The 22,557-nt window shown below is 37.0% G+C and overlaps 1 protein-coding gene across 3 annotated transcripts in view; it reads left to right on the forward strand.

The window, feature by feature from the left end:
* Positions 1–22,557, forward strand: part of LOC144452351 (protein transport protein Sec31A-like) — a 68,367-nt gene that overhangs the window by 15,952 nt on the left and 29,858 nt on the right. For all 3 annotated transcript variants that reach the window (XM_078143439.1, XM_078143440.1, XM_078143438.1), the window contains exons 6-12: positions 1,814–1,954; positions 2,453–2,595; positions 3,120–3,396; positions 6,541–6,666; positions 8,986–9,213; positions 11,427–11,663; positions 18,215–18,341. In XM_078143439.1, the coding sequence (XP_077999565.1) occupies positions 1,814–1,954; positions 2,453–2,595; positions 3,120–3,396; positions 6,541–6,666; positions 8,986–9,213; positions 11,427–11,663; positions 18,215–18,341 (1,279 nt within the window). The remainder of the gene's footprint in view (positions 1–1,813; positions 1,955–2,452; positions 2,596–3,119; positions 3,397–6,540; positions 6,667–8,985; positions 9,214–11,426; positions 11,664–18,214; positions 18,342–22,557) is intronic.

Below are 22,557 nucleotides of genomic sequence, written 5' to 3' on the forward strand. Positions count from 1 at the left end.
AGAAATGAAAGTCCAACCCTTCCTTGAGTACTGTCTGTATAGAAATGAAAGTCCAACCCTTCCTTGAGTACTGTCTGTATACAAATGAAAGTCTAACCCTTCCTTGAGTACTGTCTGTATACAAATGAAAGTCCAACCCTTCCTAGAGTACTGTCTGTATACAAATGAAAGTCCAACCCTTCCTAGAGTACTGTCTGTATACAAATGAAAGTCCAACCCTTCCTTGAGTACTGTCTGTATACAAATGAAAGTCCAACCCTTCCTAGAGTACTGTCTGTATACAAATGAAAGTCCAACCCTTCCTTGAGTACTGTCTGTATACAAATGAAAGTCCAACCCTTCCTTGAGTACTGTCTGTACACAAATGAAAGTCCAACCCTTCCTAGAGTACTGTCTGTATACAAATGAAAGTCCAACCCTTCCTTGAGTACTGTCTGTATACAAATGAAAGTCCAACCCTTCCTAGAGTACTGTCTGTATACAAATGAAAGTCCAACCCTTCCTAGAGTACTGTCTGTATACAAATGAAAGTCCAACCCTTCCTTGAGTACTGTCTGTATACAAATGAAAGTCCATCCCTTCCTTGAGTACTGTCTGTATATAAATGAAAGTCTAACCCTTCCTTGAGTACTGTCTGTATACAAATGAAAGTCCAACCCTTCCTAGAGTACTGTCTGTATACAAATGAAAGTCCAACCCTTCCTAGAGTACTGTCTGTATACAAATGAAAGTCCAACCCTTCCTTGAGTACTGTCTGTATACAAATGAAAGTCCAACCCTTCCTAGAGTACTGTCTGTATACAAATGAAAGTCCAACCCTTCCTTGAGTACTGTCTGTATACAAATGAAAGTCCAACCCTTCCTTGAGTACTGTCTGTACACAAATGAAAGTCCAACCCTTCCTAGAGTACTGTCTGTATACAAATGAAAGTCCAACCCTTCCTAGAGTACTGTCTGTATAGAAATGAAAGTCCAACCCTTCCTAGAGTACTGTCTGTATACAAATGAAAGTCCAACCCTTCCTAGAGTACTGTCTGTATACAAATGAAAGTCCAACCCTTCCTAGAGTACTGTCTGTATACAAATGAAAGTCCAACCCTTCCTAGAGTACTGTCTGTACACAAATGAAAGTCCAACCCTTCCTAGAGTACTGTCTGTATACAAATGAAAGTCCAACCCTTCCTAGAGTACTGTCTGTATACAAATGAAAGTCCAACCCTTCCTAGAGTACTGTCTGTACACAAATGAAAGTCCAACCCTTCCTTGAGTACTGTCTGTATAGAAGTGAAAGTCCAACCCTTCCTTGAGTACTGTCTGTATACAAATGAAAGTCCAACCCTTCCTAGAGTACTGTCTGTATACAAATGAAAGTCCAACCCTTCCTTGAGTACTGTCTGTATACAAATGAAAGTCCAACCCTTCCTTGAGTACTGTCTGTATATAAATGAAAGTCCAACCCTTCCTAGAGTACTGTCTGTATACAAATGAAAGTCCAACCCTTCCTTGAGTACTGTCTGTATACAAATGAAAGTCCAACCCTTCCTTGAGTACTGTCTGTATACAAATGAAAGTCCAACCCTTCCTAGAGTACTGTCTGTACACAAATGAAAGTCCAACCCTTCCAAGAGTACTGTCTGTATACAAATGAAACAAAATGTCTAAATATGATAATAGAAAGAAGTATTATTATAGTGAAAAAGAGTAATATGAAGAACAAGCTGAATTCTTTTGATATTTGATAATACGAGTGTGATTATTTCTAGACTTTGTTAGATATTACAGTCTGATTCCTTGGTTTATTTCGTTGTTGCAGCCACCTGATGACATCAGTTGTCTAGCGTGGAATCGTCAAGTTCAACATATCCTTGCATCTACAAGTCCAGGTGGAAGGTCTGTTGTCTGGGATCTCCGTAAAAATGAACCTATCATCAAAGTCACAGACCACAGTTCAAGGGTAAGTCTGTACAAGTGTTCCCCCTGGACTTGGCAATTCTGGGTTGTGGAAAGTGCACCCTGTTGTAATTTCAAATTGTGCTGTAGATTTATCACTTTTGAAATAAAAACCTGTCATGTGTAGGGAAAGTGTATTTTAGGAAAGTATGTAATTATTGAAAAATAATGTTACTGACAACAACAACAACAACAACAACAACAACAACAGCAGCAGATCAACGTCATTAAGATCAAAGTACAACACAATATTTCATATTTCAATTTCTAAATTCCAAGCATTTTTCAATCTAGAAAAAAAATTGATTATACGTGCACACACTTGCAGTTACTGCTGAATGCATCTAAGTTTAACACTTGTTGGTATGAGCTAGGTGAGTGGTGATTTTTTCACCTTATGCATTCATTCTAAGAGAAATATGGAGGTAGGTGTGAGATTACAGCAGTAAAACAGTTTGTTGTAGTATGGTAACAGTAAATTACTGTTTTATCTCCTTGATAGATTCGTTGTAAAGCTGTGGCATGGCACCCAGAAGTAGCAACTCAGATGGTACTAGCTTCAGAAGATGATCATGCACCTGTTATTCAAATGTGGGATTTAAGATTTGCAACATCACCTCTGAAAACACTGGAAAATCACCAACGGTAGGTGCAAATATAAAATGCTTGTTTAGTCCCACTTATAATGTTAAGCAGAGATTGGCTCACTTTAATGTTGGTGATTTTATTGTCTCTATGTACTGTAGCATACATACTACAATTGCGTGACATTACAATGCCACACTGTAGCATTCACACTACTATGGTGTGATGTCAGAAAGCCACACTGTAGCATACACACTACTATGGTGTGACATTAGAATGCCACACTGTAGTATACACACTACTATGGTGTGACGTCAGAAAGCCACATTGTAGTATACACACTACTATGGTGTGACATTAGAATGCCACACTGTAGCATACACACTACTATGGTGTGATGTCAGAAAGCCACACTGTAGTATACACACTACTATGGTGTGACATTAGATTGATATAACACTTCAGGATCACAATAATTTGATCAAAAAATTGAAACTTAGATTTAGCCACATTGTCTTCACTTTATATCAACCACTGTATAGATTCAGTTGCCTGACGCAATTTTGTGTTTTGGTTTATTTCAGTGGCGTTTTAGCAATAGCTTGGTGTCCGCAGGATCCAGACCTTCTGCTTAGTTGTGCCAAAGACAATCGCATATTATGCTGGAACCCTAATAGTTCAGTGGCAGGTGGTGAAGTAGTCTATGAACTCCCCACATCAACACAATGGTGTTTTGATGTCCAATGGTGTCCTAGAAATCCAGCTGTTATATCAACCTCATCCTTTGATGGTAATATTAGCATCTATTCATTAATGGGTGGTGGTCAGGTGGTACAGCAACAGCAGCAAACTACAGATATGGTGAGTATTATGACAGAAACCCATGATGCGTGAGTGCAAGTGTGGCATACTAGGGTATTTTGACAACTGCTTGCAATGTTCTCTGCGGCAATACTTTCATGAGCGTAGTGAGTGAAAATGTAGCAGAAAACACTGCATGCATGAGTACTCACACTGGCATTCACATGGCATGGGGTTATGTTATTTTTACATATGTTTATCTGAAATGATAAATTTATTCCATCACACACTTTTGTTTATAGCAAATGACCACATCCTCATTTGCATATCATTTGCATACTGTTGCACTTCAGTTCAAATATCACTAATATGTGCTCGTTCAAGTAATCTCTGGTATGTATGTAATAATGTAACCATACCCCATCATGTATAATAATGTAACCATACCCCATCCTGTATAATAATGTAACCATACCCCATCCTGTATAATAATGTAACTATACCCCATCCTGTATAATAATGTAACCATACCCCATCCTGTATAATAATGTAACTATACCCCATCATGTATAATAATGTAACCATACCCCATCATGTATAATAATGTAACCATACCCCATCATGTATAATAATGTAACCATACCCCATCCTGTATAATAATGTAACCATACCCCATCCTGTATAATAATGTAACCATACCCCATCATGTATAATAATGTAACCATACCCCATCCTGTATAATAATGTAACCATACCCCATCATGTATACTAATGTAACCATACCCCATCCTGTATAATAATGTAACCATACCCCATCCTGTATAATAATGTAACCATACCCCATCATGTGGCCTTCTCAGGTTATTGCCCATCATTCTTTTAAAAACAAGTGAGTGAAAGTGCAGACAAAACACTGGCAGGAAGTGCTGTTTACAAAAGTGTTTGTAGTGTTTTCTACAGCTGTACTTCTCGTCTAGCTGCTAGACCAGTAGGTAATTCTGTTACCTCTAAAAGTGACCTCAGGTTGCCAAGTACCAAAGGTTCTGTTGAGGGCTTGTCATATAGTCTAGTAGTCATAGCATGGTTAGACATTCCATTGAGCTGACTGTTGAGCAATGTATACATAAATGCACATTCTAATCTGTGATATCATTGCATAATCCTCACATTCTAATTTGTGATATCATTGCATAATCCTCACATTCCCTAATCTGTGATGTCATTGCATAATCCTCACATTCTAATCTGTGATGTCATTGCATAATCCTCACATTCCCTAATCTGTGATGTCATTGCATAATCCTCACATTCCCTAATCTGTGATATCATTGCATAATCCTCACATTCCCTAATCTGTGATGTCATTGCATAATCCTCACATTCCCTAATCTGTGATGTCATTGCATAATCCTCACATTCCCTAATCTGTGATGTCATTGCATAATCCTCACATTCCCTAATCTGTGATGTCATTGCATAATCCTCACATTCCCTAATCTGTGATGTCATTGCATAGGTTGCAGAGTTAGCACTAGCGCTTGCCACAGTCACAAAATGCAAATAGAATTCCTAATTGGTGAAAAAAAATGATAAAGTTGTTACCATGGTGACGATTGAATAATTTGCTGTTGTCAATGAAAGTTTTGGGTGCCTCGCCCACCCTATTCGTGATTGTATCATTCCACGATCATTCCAATGGGAACTTTTTTATGATGCTTTCCCTGGAATGCGTTCTCCCCAAAATTAGCGTCAAAATCCCAGTTCCAAATTTGCATACACACAACATGTATTTCAGATGTACTCAAAATACATTACAATGTTTACAGGCATGCTGTCCACGTCATTCTTCCACACATTGTATACACATGCACACGTTGTACTTCCAAAATTTTATAACAACATTTATATGCAACAATATTCTATACAGTGATTCAGTGTTATCTTTCTGGGCTTTCGATTTTCCATGGTAATCACTCTCTGGATATATGCGCTCCGGCCCTTCTTCAGGCCATACAGTACACTATGGTTCAGTATACAAACTGCATTTCCAGCTTCCATGATATGAACGACAGTGTTAACTTTCAACTTGACAGAGACACAGTTGTAATTGCGTTTGATAAAATTTTATGTTGCTGAAGAGAACTGTTAACTTGGTATACACCTAGAAATTTGTTTATTCTTGAACAATGCGATGCCTTAACATTTACGTGTGAACCATGTTCACCCAACCTCCTGAGAGCATGTAGTGAATGTTAAATTCACGTAATGCATTCAATCTAGTAGCGATGCTCAAAAAGAAAGTTGAAGTTTTAGTAAGAATGAAAGAGTGACATGGCAGTATGGATTTATCTGAGTGAAGTTTTCAGCATAGACCGTCTGCCAATGTGGCCTATTTGATCATCGCTTGGCCCATGAATGGAAGATGCTTCGTGTAAATGGCCATCATATTCTTGTATTGATGCAAACCCTGTCTAATCAGTCTGTTAATAAGTAACCAATCACATGGATAGATAATGATAACAGCACTTAGTTTCTAAACTACCCAAGACGTCAGGAAATGGCCATGGGGCACATGAAACTTTATATGTTTTCCATACGTTAGGTCATATTCAAATTTTACAGGTCACACTGCACTAAGAGATTTAGCTAATAATTACAAGTGAGAACTGTGACTCCATGTCGTGTTCCACAGCTTCAAGCAACAATAACCAAACATTTGCTAACAGTAAGCTCCATTTGTCCCCTGTTTATGATGCGTCCCCAGTGAAGCATACGTCCAAAAAAAACACTATTAATGAGAAATAAATATGAGCTGTGAGAGTTGAAATATTCATGTATACTGAAATAAAACTATTTGTTACAAACTGTAGTGATACTGTGTGTTCATGCCAATCTTGTTTCTATTCACATAACAAATGTAGACTGTGTGGCTAATAAGATGCCTCTGTGGCAAAAAAAAATTGTGTATTTTTCGCCACAAATGAAGATTGTGGCTATTGGTTTAAAAATCCTAGCGCTAACTCTGAACAGTTTTCTTTTTTTTTCTAATTGGCTTTAGAGGTGGTAACTAGAATATGGTGTTACATGTATGTCAATACTATCAGTGGGGTAGATAGGATTGTATTTGTATACAGTTGTCTGTAGTAGACATTTAATAGGTGAATGAAATACTGACAATGTATCATATTTCCATTTCATCATCAGATTGCAGAGTCCTTTCCTGGTGCTCAGCCATTTACACCACCACAACAAGATGATGCTCCCAAACAGCCAGTACTTTTGAAAAAACCTCCCAAGTGGTTAAGACGACCTGTTGGGGCAAGTTTTGGGGTAAGTATGTTTACTGTCTGGTTGTAGTGTAAATATTTAATGATAACTTATATAGTCTCCTAAATTTCCGATAACTGGAACATGATGTATTGACATTTTCCTCTAACTGTTGAACAAATTGTATTGATCAGTACCCAAGACACAGACCTGTAATGGCACAACATATCTGTGCTGCCACTATGTGCACACAATTAAATCCTAAATATACCAATCTATGTTAAGGTACTTAATATGCCATATTCCAGTTAAGGGAAAGCTGAAATGTTTCATGGCTTGGCCACTAGGAATGCTGTTTGTGCCATTTTTGTCACTAGATGTGAGGACCAGAATGGTGGAGTATTGTAGCATAAACACAGCAAACTCAATATTACCACTAATTTTTTGCATTCCTGCTGTACTGATTTATAAGTGACTACCAGTAATCAAAACATGTCTAACCACTAGTCTACTGTAATGGTCTTTTAAGAACACACACAGACAGACTGGTCATGTTAGGACTAGGGTTAAGAACACATAGAAGGGTCGTTCTCACTAGAGCCTTTTCGACGGTGTCGACAACGTTGTTTATATCAATTTATGTCAACACTCGGAAAAAACGTGTCAGAACAGTTGACAGCATTGCTACAATGGCGGAGATTAACGCCGGCGTAAACAGCTGGACCTGCAACGGTGCGCCGACGCAAATTCCTCCAAACGTAGCGTGTGAACGCTTTGACGACGGTGTTTACCGATCAAACTACGTTGCATTTCGACAACATGGCTAGAGACTGGTAATGTCAGGATTAGGGTTAAGAACACATAGATACTGGTAATGTTAGGATTAGGGTTAAGAACACATAGATGCTGGTAATGTCAGGATTAGGGTTAAGAACACATAGATACTGGTAATGTCAGGATTAGGGTTAAGAACACATAGATACTGGTAATGTCAGGATTAGGGTTAAGAACACATAGATACTGGTCATGTCAGGATTAGGGTTAAGAACACATAGATACTGGTAATGTCAGGATTAGGGTTAAGAACACATAGATACTGGTAATGTCAGGATTAGGGTTAAGAACACATAGAGACTGGTAATGTCAGGATTAGGGTTAAGAACACATAGATACTGGTAATGTCAGGATTAGGGTTAAGAACACATAGATACTGGTAATGTCAGGATTAGGGTTAAGAACACATAGAGACTGGTAATGTTAGGATTAGGGTTAATAACACATTGATACTGGTAATGTTAGGATTAGGGTTAAGAACACATAGATACTGGTAATGTTAGGATTAGGGTTAATAACACATTGATACTGGTAATGTTAGGATTAGGGTTAAGAACACATAGATACTGGTAATGTCAGGATTAGGGTTAATAACACATAGATACTGGTAATGTCAGGATTAGGGTTAAGAACACATAGATACTGGTAATGTCAGGATTAGGGTTAAGAACACATAGATACTGGTCATGTTAGGATTAGGGTTAAGAACACATAGATACTGGTAATGTCAGGATTAGGGTTAAGAACACATAGATACTGGTAATGTTAGGATTAGGGTTAATAACACATTGATACTGGTAATGTTAGGATTAGGGTTAATAACACATAGATACTGGTAATGTTAGGATTAGGGTTAATAACACATTGATACTGGTAATGTTAGGATTAGGGTTAATAACACATTGATACTGGTAATGTTAGGATTAGGGTTAAGAACACATAGATACTGGTAATGTTAGGATTAGGGTTAATAACACATAGATACTGGTCTTGTCAGGATTGTACCATTCGAAAGTTGATTTCTTTACAAATTTCTGGACATGTCCCTTTGGAGTTGCTCCCCTTTCCGTGTTACCTCCATTAGTTGGATCAGTGGATGTTTACACTTACGGCATAATGCGTTAATTTGGGCAAATAGTGAGTTTGTTCTAGCAAGCTACTAATTAATGCAAAGCTGATAAACTCTGATAAGACAGTGATATCAGGTAGGAAATAGAAGGAAAAAAACAGTGTGAGGAAACAGTATTTAAAACTTTATTTGAAATATACAGAAAATAATTAGAAATCCTGAAAATCGTGAGAACAAAATTGATCATTTGTCCTTTTCCCTATGGTCAAACGATCAATGGTCATGACAAACATTTGACATCACACTTTGATCAGTCTTGGGTGCCATCTTGTGATGTGTACCTGCAGTCACTGGAATATGACATATTATACACTTGGTTTGACAGCAACAGAGTAACATTATAGCATTTTGACAACAGCACCCTCCATGTTCATATAATCCTATCTGTCTTGTTTGTTTGGTTGGTTGTCTGGTTACAGTTTGGTGGTAAACTAGTGACATTCAAGTGTGTGAAGCAGATACCTCAACAACAGCAGAGAGTGACAAGACAAGTTTGTATCAGTCAAGTTGTCACCGAACAAGATTTACTGAAACGATCTTCTCAACTAGAAGCTACTTTACAAAATGGAAATTATGCTGACTTCTGTAACATGAAGATAAACAATGCAACAAATGAATTGGAATCAAGACTCTGGAATTTTCTCAAGGTATCGTATTTATTAGAGAGGTTTAGATGCGCGTTAGAATGTGTATACATACAGGAACATTATCGCATTAACACATGACTTTGTTTTCCAAACATGTCAGTATTTTTGCCATTTTTCCTGCAACTACCCAAAGGAAAAAAAACGATGAATTAGTTTAGTTATGCTTCTGAACTTGATATAAAAAAATGCTACATTTAATAGAAGAAAAATGACAAAAGCCATCACATATTTACAGCAACGTGTAGACTGCCATTTTGATGTAGCATCGTCTGATACAAATCCTGTGACACTACACGTCTAGTACTTGTAAATATGTGCATCTAAACCAAATCCTGTGACTATGACACTACACGTCTAGTACTAGTAAATACGTGCATCTAAACCAAATCCTGTGACTATGACACTACACGTCTAGTACTTGTAAATATGTGCATCTAAACCTCTCTATAGTATCAACTTGATCCTCCATTTACTGAAGGGCAGACAGTGTTAACCCCGGGATAGATTGCAAGGATGGTGGCTTATTTGCATATTCATTTGCATATGAATAGCATGGTAATTTGCATATTGGTTTGCATAGTGATTGGCATATAATATGCATGTCTTCAACACTTGAACAAACAGTGACATGTTTATTTTAACACATACATACATATACATTGGTGATCAGTCATTTCTCTTCATATGAAAGTATTATTATGATTTTGTCATTCAATGAAATCTCAAGGATGGTAGAACACTTTTGAAGCAAGGCAGAAACTTGTCAAGCATGATGGCCTAGGTGGCAAGCATGGTATTTGCACTGTGCCTTTGCTCTAAACTGGGGAGAACACTGGTAGATTTTTTTTAGTCCCCGCGGACGAAGTCCGGAACGGGGACTTATGGATTGGGTTCCGTCTGTCCGTCCGTGCGTCCGTCCGTCCGTCCGTCCGTCCGTCCGTCCGTCCGTCCGCAGCCGTTTCTTGGAGATGCCTGTACCGATTTTTTTCAAACTTGGTACAGGGGCAACATGCTATGGCATACATATGCACGTCAATTTGTTTTATGATACGATCCAATATGGCCGCCTAGCAGCCATTTTGTTTGCGAATTTTCCCTGTCTAAAGCCATAACTCAGACATGCTCACACAGATCTCATTCAGAGTTGGTATTAGGACAGTGTTCTATGGCATATATGTGCATATTCATTGTTGTCATGATACGATCCAATATGGCCGCCTGGCAGCCATTTTGTTTGTGAATTTTCATGTCCAAAGCCATAACTTAGACATGCTTGAACAGATCTCATTCAAAGTTGGTATTAGGACAGTGTTCTATGACATACATGTGCATATCCATTTTCATTGTGATACGATCCAATATGGCTGCCTGGCAGCCATTTTGTTTGCAAATTTTCCATGTCCAAAGCCATAACTCAGACATGCTTGAACAGATCTCATTCAAAGTTGGTATTAGGACAGTGTTCTATGACATACATGTGCATATCCATTTTCATATTGATATGATCCCCCATACCCGACCAATCCTTTATTGTTGTAGGCATGTTCCATGTCCGACAAGCAGACACAACATATCTAAGTCTGTTTGATTTAGGTTCACAAGTGTTGTTGCGTGATCAGAGTAGTGCTAATTCCTTAAAACCCAATCATAGCGGGGACTATGTCATTCTCAATGGCTTGTCAATCTTAGCATGTAAATGCCTGTAGTCATACAGGTCCCTGGCACACTATTTCTTGGTTGACTGTGGTGAGAACGTTAGTTATTACCATGTACCCAGAATAAATGAAGGATGTTGATAGTTTTTTTGCCACAAGGGAGTGCACAACAATCCTTGAAGGAAGCAAACACAAAAAGTGTAATGAGTGATTGTACCATTAATACAAATATAAACTAGGGAAGGGACTGTGTAGTGATACACTTATTTTACCCCTCTCTACTAGCTGACCAGTAGATGATTAAAAATGTATTAAGTTTTTGTATGATGTTTTACTATGATCTTAGACTTGACAGCTAAATAGGTTTTTTATGATGTATTGAAGAGTAAATACTTCAAAACCCAGTTCTTCAAATCAAAATGATTTTGTGAACATATAGTATTTTATGAAGTGACACTTTTCACCATTGCAAATATTTTGTAGCAGAATTTCCACATATAACAACCACCTTTAAATATTTACTGTGTATATTTCATTTTTCCCCACTCCATATTTTAGGTTAACTTTGAAAAGGATTCAAGAGAACGTTTTCTTTCGCTACTAGGCTATGATCCCCGTGAATTAAGTAAAAAAGTAGCCACAGCCATAGGTGAACCAGTGACAATAGCTAATGGAACTGATGGTGGTATTGATGCCACAGAGTTGGCACAAAAAATGGAACTTCTTGCAGCAGACGGGAAATCATCAGATGCTTTACTAGGCAGTGGACAAAATACACCCAGTATTGGTTCTAAGGTAAGGTATTGTGGCTGTTGTTACATCAAACCATATGTTAATTTGTTTATGGTAAGATTAGTAGATGACATCATTATATCAGTGGATGACATCATTATCAGTAGATGACATCATTATATCAGTAGATGACATCATTATATCAGTAGATGACATCATTATATCAGTAGATGACATCATTATATCAGTAGATGACATCATTATCAGTAGATGACATCATTATCAGTAGATGACATTATATCAGTAGATGACATCATTATCAGTAGATGACATTATTATATCAATAGATGACATCATTATCAGTAGATGACATCATTATCAGTAGACGACATTATATCAGTAGATGACATCATTATATCAGTAGATGACATCATTATCAGTAGATGGCGTATCAGTAGACGACATTATATCAGTAGATGACATTATTATATCAGTAGATGACATCATTATCAGTAGATGACATCATTATATCAGTAGATGACATCATTATCAGTAGATGGCGTATCAGTAGATGACATTATTATATCAGTAGATGACATCATTATATCAGTTGATGACATCATGTCAATAGATGACATCATGTCAATATATGTTATCATTATGTCAGTGAATAACATCATCTGAACAATGCATTTGCTGAGGTGAGGGAGTCCTGAAGGGGTAAAACTGACGTCTTCCTTATACACTACACCATAATGTTGTGGTGAACCCTGGGGAACTCGGGTAGATTTTACCCACTTAACACCCGTAACAAAAATACTAGTAGGGAACCCTGGTAAAATGACTGGGGAACTCAGGTAGATCTTACCTACTTGCCACTCTTAATAAAACACTGGTAGGGAACCCTGGTAAAATGACTGTGGAATCAGGTAGATTTTTACCTACTTACCATCTTTAGCAAAAACACTGATAGGGAACCTGGTAAAATGACTGGGGAACTCAGTTAGATGTTACCTACTTGCCACTCTTAATAAAACACTGGTAGGGAACCCTGGTAAAATGACTGGGGAACTTAGGTAGATTTTTACCTACTTACCATCTTTAGCAAAAACACTGATAGGGAACCTGGTAAAATGACTGGGGAACTCAGTTAGATGTTACCTACTTGCCACTCTTAATAAAACACTTGTAGGGAACCCTGGTAAAATGACTGGGGAACTCAGGTAGATTTTACCCTCTTACCACCCTTAACAAAACACTGGTGGGGAACCCTGGTAAAATGACTGGGGAACTCAGGTAGATGTTACCTACTTGCCACCCTTAATAAAACACTTGTAGGGAACCCTGGTAAAATGACTGGGAACTTTACTGGGATTTTTACCTACTTACCATCCGTCATGAAAACACTTATCATGTCAGTACATGTATCACCAAATCTAAGTATGACATTACCTATCCATTAGGGACAATTGCAAAATGTCGCACAACCTCAGTAACTGAACTTTGTTTGTTTAGTGGGAGAGAGGGTCTGGCATCAATGTGATCTTTGTTTAGTGGGAGAGAGGGTCTGGCATCAGTGTGATCTTTGTTTAGTGGGAGAGAGGATCTGGCATCAGTGTGATCTTTGTTTAGTGGAGAGAGGGTCTTGCATCAATGTGATCTTTGTTTAGTGGGAGAGAGGGTCTGGCATCAGTGTGATCTTTGTTTAGTGGGGAGAGAGGGTCTTGCATCAGTGTGATCTTTGTTTAGTGGGAGAGAGGGTCTGGCATCAGTGTGATCTTTGTATAGTGGGGACGGGGTCTGGCATCAATGTGATCTTTGTTTCGTGGGGAAGGGGGTCTGGCATCAATGTGATCTTTGTTTAGTGGGAGAGAGGGTCTGGCATCAGTGTGATCTTTGTTTAGTGGGAGAGAGGGTCTGGCATCAGTGTGATCTTTGTATAGTGGGGAGGGGGTCTTGCATCAATGTGATCTTTGTTTAGTGGGGAAGGGGGTCTGGCATCAATGTGATCTTTTGTTAGTCCCCGCGGATGAAGTCCGGAACGGGGACTTATGGATTGGGTTCCGTCTGTCCGTCCGTCCGTCCGTCCGTCCTTCCGTCCGTCCGCGTCCGTCCGCAGCTGTTTCTTGGAGATGCCTGGACCGATTTTTTCAAACTTGGTACAGGGGCAACATACTATGGCATACATATGCACGTCAATTTGTTTTATGATACGATCCAATATGGCCGCCTAGCAACCATTTTGTTTGCGAATTTTCCCTGTCTAGAGCGATAACTCAGACATGCTTTAACAGATCTCATTCAAAGTTGGTATTAGGACAGTGTTCTATGACATACATGTGCATATTCATTGTTGTCATGATACGATCCAATATGGCCGCCTAGCAGCCATTTTTTTTGTGAATTTTCATGTCCAAACCAATAACTCAGACATGCTTGAACAGATCTCATTCAAAGTTGGTATTAGGACAGTGTTCTATGACATACATGTGCATATCCTTTTTCATTGTGATACGATCCAATATGGCTGCCTGGTAGCCATTTTGTTTGTGAATTTTCATGTCCAAAGCCATAACTCAGACATGCTTGAACAGATCTCATTCAAAGTTGGCATTAGGACAGTGTTCTATGACATACATGTGTATGTCCATTTTCGTCGTGATACGATCCAATATGGCTGCCTGCCAGCCATTTTGTTTGTGAATTTTCCATGTCCAAAGCCATAACTCAGACATGCTTAAACAGATCTCATTCAAAGTTGGTATTAGGACAGTGTTCTATGACATACATGTGCATATCCATTTTCGTTGTGATACGATCCAATATGGCTGCCTGGCAGCCATTTTGTTTGCGAATTTTCATGTCCAAAGCCATAACTCAGACATGCTTGAACAGATCTCATTTAAAGTTGGTATTAGGAGAGTATTCTATGACATACATGTGCATATCCATTTTCGTCGTGATACGATCCAATATGGCTGCCTGGCAGCCATTTTGTTTGTGAATTTTCCATGTCCAAAGCCATAACTCAGACTCCATTTTCATCGTGATATGATCCCCCATACCCAACCAATCCTTTATTGTTGGAGGCATATTCCATGTCCAACAAGCACACACAACATATCTAAGTCTGTTTGTTTTAGGTTCACAAATGTTGTTGCGTGATCAGAGTAGTGATAATTCCTTAAAACCCAATTATAGCGGGGACTATGTCATTCTCAATGACTTGTTTAGTGGGGAGGGGGTCTTGCACCAATGTGATCTTTGTTTAGTGGGGAGGGGGTCTTGCATCAATGCAATCACTGAACTACATTTTCACCCTTCTAACCACATTTTGAAAACCTGATAGCCTTCAATGATAAAAGGTTCTGTTTTTACTACTTAGTTGTCTGATAAGTTATTGTTAATGTGATATACAGTACTAGATGTCTGATAAGTTATTGTTAATGTGATATACAGTACTAGATGTCTGATAAGTTATTGTTAATGTGATATACAGTACTAGATGTCTGATAAGTTATTGTTAATGTGATATACAGTGCTAGGTTTCTGATAAGTTATTGTTAATGTGATATACAGTGCTAGGTTTCTGATAAGTTATTGTTAATGTGATATACAGTACTAGATGTCTGATAAGTTATTGTTAATGTGATATACAGTACTAGATGTCTGATAAGTTATTGTTAATGTGATATACAGTGCTAGGTTTCTGATAAGTTATTGTTAATGTGATATACAGTGCTAGGTTTCTGATAAGTTATTGTTAATGTGATATACAGTGCTAGGTTTCTGATAAGTTATTGTTAATGTGATATACAGTGCTAGGTTTCTGATAAGTTATTGTTAATGTGATATACAGTGCTAGATGTCTGATAAGTTATTGTTAATGTGATATACAGTGCTAGATGTCTGATAAGTTATTGTTAATGTGATATACAGTACTAGATGTCTGATAAGTTATTGTTAATGTGATATACAGTGCTAGGTTTCTGATAAGTTATTGTTAATGTGATATACAGTGCTAGGTTTCTGATAAGTTATTGTTAATGTGATATACAGTACTAGATGTCTGATAAGTTATTGTTAATGTGATATACAGTGCTAGGTTTCTGATAAGTTATTGTTAATGTGATATACAGTACTAGGTTTCTGATAAGTTATTGTTAATGTGATATACAGTACTAGATGTCTGATAAGTTATTGTTAATGTGATATACAGTACTAGGTTTCTGATAAGTTATTGTTAATGTGATATACAGTACTAGATGTCTGATAAGTTATTGTTAATGTGATATACAGTACTAGATGTCTGATAAGTTATTGTTAATGTGATATACAGTACTAGATGTCTGATAAGTTATTGTTAATGTGATATACAGTGCTAGGTTTCTGATAAGTTATTGTTAATGTGGTATACAGTGCTAGGTTTCTGATAAGTTATTGTTAATGTGATATACAGTACTAGATGTCTGATAAGTTATTGTTAATGTGATATACAGTACTAGATGTCTGATAAGTTATTGTTAATGTGATATACAGTGCTAGGTTTCTGATAAGTTATTGTTAATGTGATATACAGTACTAGATGTCTGATAAGTTATTGTTAATGTGATATACAGTGCTAGGTTTCTGATAAGTTATTGTTAATGTGATATACAGTACTAGATGTCTGATAAGTTATTGTTAATGTGATATACAGTACTAGATGTCTGATAAGTTATTGTTAATGTGATATACAGTACTAGGTTTCTGATAAGTTATTGTTAATGTGATATACAGTGCTAGGTTTCTGATAAGTTATTGTTAATGTGATATACAGTACTAGATGTCTGATAAGTTATTGTTAATGTGATATACAGTACTAGATGTCTGATAAGTTATTGTTAATGTGATATACAGTACTAGATGTCTGATAAGTTATTGTTAATGTGATATACAGTACTAGATGTCTGATAAGTTATTGTTAATGTGATATACAGTACTAGATGTCTGATAAGTTATTGTTAATGTGATATACAGTACTAGGTTTCTGATAAGTTATTGTTAATGTGATATACAGTACTAGATGTCTGATAAGTTATTGTTAATGTGATATACAGTGCTAGGTTTCTGATAAGTTATTGTTAATGTGATATACAGTACTAGATGTCTGATAAGTTATTGTTAATGTGATATACAGTACTAGGTTTCTGATAAGTTATTGTTAATGTGATATACAGTACTAGGTTTCTGATAAGTTATTGTTAATGTGATATACAGTACTAGATGTCTGATAAGTTATTGTTAATGTGATATACAGTACTAGATGTCTGATAAGTTATTGTTAATGTGATATACAGTACTAGATGTCTGATAAGTTATTGTTAATGTGATATACAGTACTAGATGTCTGATAAGTTATTGTTAATGTGATATACAGTGCTAGGTTTCTGATAAGTTATTGTTAATGTGATATACAGTGCTAGGTTTCTGATAAGTTATTGTTAATGTGATATACAGTACTAGGTTTCTGATAAGTTATTGTTAATGTGATATACAGTACTAGATGTCTGATAAGTTATTGTTAATGTGATATACAGTACTAGGTTTCTGATAAGTTATTGTTAATGTGATATACAGTACTAGATGTCTGATAAGTTATTGTTAATGTGATATACAGTACTAGATGTCTGATAAGTTATTGTTAATGTGATATACAGTGCTAGGTTTCTGATAAGTTATTGTTAATGTGATATACAGTACTAGATGTCTGATAAGTTATTGTTAATGTGATATACAGTACTAGATGTCTGATAAGTTATTGTTAATGTGATATACAGTACTAGGTTTCTGATAAGTTATTGTTAATGTGATATACAGTACTAGATGTCTGATAAGTTATTGTTAATGTGATATACAGTACTAGGTTTCTGATAAGTTATTGTTAATGTGATATACAGTACTAGATGTCTGATAAGTTATTGTTAATGTGATATACAGTACTAGGTTTCTGATAAGTTATTGTTAATGTGATATACAGTACTAGATGTCTGATAAGTTATTGTTAATGTGATATACAGTACTAGATGTCTGATAAGTTATTGTTAATGTGATATACAGTACTAGATGTCTGATAAGTTATTGTTAATGTGATATACAGTACTAGGTTTCTGATAAGTTATTGTTAATGTGATATACAGTACTAGATGTCTGATAAGTTATTGTTAATGTGATATACAGTGCTAGGTTTCTGATAAGTTATTGTTAATGTGATATACAGTACTAGATGTCTGATAAGTTATTGTTAATGTGATATACAGTACTAGGTTTCTGATAAGTTATTGTTAATGTGATATACAGTACTAGGTTTCTGATAAGTTATTGTTAATGTGATATACAGTACTAGATGTCTGATAAGTTATTGTTAATGTGATATACAGTACTAGATGTCTGATAAGTTATTGTTAATGTGATATACAGTGCTAGGTTTCTGATAAGTTATTGTTAATGTGATATACAGTACTAGGTTTCTGGTTAGTTAAATGAGCCAAGTTCGTTTATTGGGTTTGTATGACATTGTGTGATCGTCCGTTTGATAGTTTTATTTCACACATTCACAACCTGTATCTCTGTAGACTCCAGATAGCGATGCAGCTGCAGCATTTGATGTGATTGCATCTCAGGGACCTGTAGAAATCCATGCAGGCAAGAAGACAGAGGACTCTAGGTCACAATCACCATTCCCAATCTCAACTGACAAAGGTACGTACTGATTTACTTTATTTACTCTGCTTGCCAAACAGGGTACAGTCAAACCTGTGAATAGTGGTCAGCCAAGGGACCAACAAAATGTGGCCACTATAGAGAGGTGACCTTTCTATAGACAGTTGGTTGTTTTTGTAATCGGGTGGCCAAAACATTTAGAAGTTAAGAGAAGTGGAGACACAAACTAAATACAACATAATATTAAGGGTTTAAAAACTAATTATTTAATCTCACATCAAAAATACATGTACATGTATTTACAATTCAATGACAACTCTGTTTTGCATACAATGTACATGTATTTACAATTCAATGACAACTCTGCTTTGCATACAATGTACATGTATTTACAATTCAATGACAACTCTGCTTTGCATACATGTACATGTATTTACAATTCAATGACAACTCTGTTTTGCATACATGTACAATGTATTTACAATTCAATGACAACTCTGCTTTGCATACAATGTACATGTATTTACAATTCAATGACAACTCTGCTTTGCATACAATGTACATGTACTTACAATTCAATGACAACTCTGCTTTGCATACAATGTACATGTATTTACAATTCAATGACAACTCTGCTTTGCATACAATGTACAATGTATTTACAATTCAATGACAACTCTGCTTTGCATACATTCTAGAAGTAATTTTGCAGTTTCCTACGACCTGTCAATTGTACTTTGATGTTTCTTTGTACAGTATATTTTCTGACTCCTATCGGCACTGCAGCAAGTGTTAACGGGTATCGTTGACATAACTGTGGGTCTATTGGCGGTACGGTCACCCTGTTTGATGTTACAGGGTGATGCCCCCAGTGTGGCCGTAGTGAATAACATGAAAGAACTACGTCATTGTCTTGTTTCCGTAGTGCAGTGCCTATTGTTAACCAAAGGAGGTGTGTGTTTTCACACCGATACGGCGATAAAACAAAACAAAACAAAACTCTGACAACTTTCTATTTCAATTGAGAGTTTCAACTCAAAGATACCGACCGTTATACACGGTATAATTACCAAATTGGGCCGGTAATAGGTGGCCGCTGACTGCGTTAAAGAGGTGGCCATTCTATCAAGTGTCATTGACATGTAAAATTGCACGGGACTGTCACAAAGTGACCGCTTAGAGAAGGTGACCGCTCTGTCAGGGTGAACGCTAAGACAGGTTTGACTGTATCTCACTTCATATTTGATCTTTCTGTATTCAGTTAACTAGCATCCACAGTTGTGAAAATAAATATCAACAAACACTGAAGGGACTCACCTGAAGGACATTACATTTACGCCAAGATTTCCATGATCTGTTCAGGTGGCAACAATGTTGCATTGGATACAATGGATAAAGCCTCTAACAAGCATTTATCTATCATTATATTATACCAGTATATTGATGGTGGAAATCGAGGGATCTGATTGGTCTAGACATCGAACTAGCGCGTCTAAAACGAATGATAATGCACTGCTGGTACGATAATGCACTGCTGGCACGCGTCCAAATTTTGTTCGTCTACGAGCGTTGAGTTGTAGTCAATAGATACTGATAGTGAACTCTTCGAATTGTCAGAGGAGGATTTTCTCTCAATGAGACAATATTTTATGAGAAATTATGAAGGAAATTTCGAGAGCAACCCAGTCATCGCGTATTTGTTCAAACCATCGCCTACTACATGTACTAAGGTCAAGGCGCTATAGCGCAAGGCATGCACGAGATCGGTCCCAGCCCAGCCTCGGCGCGGCTGGAGTGGAAACATTGGTGAGCTGTCCTGTCCTGTCATAAAAATGAAGCAAGTGAAAGAGGTTACACTGGCCGACTTACCATTAATCTAAATAGAAATTTGTCTGGGATCCTGTCCTAGAGTATCAGTCATCAATCCGAGAGGGAAATCCTCAAACCTGAAAATCTACTGACGTAACTTCCAGTATAAATACATTGTAAATATCAACCTGTCTATCATCATTTCACCGAGTCGCGAATTCAGCCGGGAACGATCGAAGCACGCTGTATTCAATAAACCACTTCAAGTTTATACCTTGAGTCAAACAGGTTGTTTATTCATCACTGTGCACTTTTAATGAGCCGATCAATGTACAGATTATCACTAGAAACGACGAGCAGATAAAATAAATCCAGTCGCTGCACGACGTTCACATTGAGGCCAAGATCAGCTGTCTTGAAAAGCAGCGTTATTGTTATGCAAATTAGACACAGAGGCGCATATGAAACGAGAAAACGTTATTTCTTATCTTGTTTCCGATATTTTCAATATACTGGTATAATATAATAGCGATAAACCACCCCTGGGGAAGGTATACCACTCGGTTTTGACCAGTGAACTCAATATATGCACTCGCTATCGCTCGTGCATATATTTCGTTCACTGGTCAAAACCTCTTGGTATACCATCCCCAGGGGGTGGTTTATTGCTTAAACATAGCCTGTACTAAAACATCCCTATTCCTGTTACTAACATAACCTGTACTAAAACATCCCTATCCCTAATGTTACTAACATAGCCTGTACTAAAACATCCCTATTCCTGTTACTAACATAACCTGTACTAAAACATCCCTATCCCTAATGTTACTAACATAGCCTGTACTAAAACATCCCCATCCCTAATGTTAGTAACATAGCCTGTACTAAAACATCCCTATCCCTAATGTTACTAACATAGCCTGTACTAAAACATCCCCATCCCTAATGTTACTAACATAGCCTGTAGTAAAACATCCCTATCCCTAATGTTACTAACATAGCCTGTAGTAAAACATCCCCATCCCTAATGTTACTAACATAGCCTGTACTAAAACATCCCCATCCCTAATGTTACTAACATAGCCTGTACTAAAACATCCCTATCCCTAATGTTACTAACATAGCCTGTACTAAATCATCCCTATCCCTAATGTTACTAACATAGCCTGTACTAAAACATCCCTATCCCTAATGTTACTAACATAGCCTGTACTAAAACATCCCCATCCCTAATGTTACTAACATAGCCTGTACTAAAACATCCCCATCCCTAATGTTACTAACATAGCCTGTACTAAAACATCCCTATCCCTAATGTTACTAACATAGCCTGTACTAAAACATCCCTATCCCTAATGTTACTAACATAGCCTGTACTAAAACATCCCTATCCCTAATGTTACTAACATAGCCTGTAGTAAAACATCCCTATCCCTAATGTTACTAACATAGCCTGTACTAAAACATCCCTATCCCTAATGTTACTAACATAGCCTGTAGTAAAACATCCCTATCCCTAATGTTACTAACATAGCCTGTACTAAAACATCCTTATTCCTAATGTTACTAACATAGCCTGTAGTAAAACATCCCTATCCCTAATGTTACTAACATAGCCTGTACTAAAACATCCCTATCCCTAATGTTACTAACATAGCCTGTACTAAAACATCCCCATCCCTAATGTTACTAACATAGCCTGTACTAAAACATCCCTATCCCTAATGTTACTAACATAGCCTGTAGTAAAACATCCCTATCCCTAATGTTACTAACATAGCCTGTAGTAAAACATCCCTATCCCTAATGTTACTAACATAGCCTGTACTAAAACATCCCTATCCCTAATGTTACTAACATAGCCTTTACTAAAACATCCCTATCCCTAATGTTACTAACATAGCCTGTAGTAAATCATCCCTATCCCTAATGTTACTAACATAGCCTTTACTAAAACATCCCTATCCCTAATGTTACTAACATAGCCTGTAGTAAAACATCCCTATCCCTAATGTTACTAACATAGCCTGTAGTAAAACATCCCTATCCCTAATGTTACTAACATAGCCTGTACTAAAACATCCCTATCCCTAATGTTACTAACATAGCCTTTACTAAAACATCCCTATCCCTAATGTTACTAACATAGCCTGTAGTAAATCATCCCTATCCCTAATGTTACTAACATAGCCTGTACTAAAACATCCCTATCCCTAATGTTACTAACATAGCCTGTACTATAACATCCCTATCCCTAATGTTACTAACATAGCCTGTACTAAAACATCCCCATCCCTAATGTTACTAACATAGCCTGTACTAAAACATCCCTATCCCTAATGTTACTAACATAGCCTGTACTAAAACATCCCTATCCCTAATGTTACTAACATAGCCTGTACTAAAGCATCCCTATTCCTAATGTTACTAACATAGCCTGTACTAA

Source organism: Glandiceps talaboti, chromosome 22 (genome assembly GCF_964340395.1).
Source record: "Glandiceps talaboti chromosome 22, keGlaTala1.1, whole genome shotgun sequence".
In the NCBI taxonomy this organism is placed as follows: domain Eukaryota; kingdom Metazoa; phylum Hemichordata; class Enteropneusta; family Spengelidae; genus Glandiceps; species Glandiceps talaboti.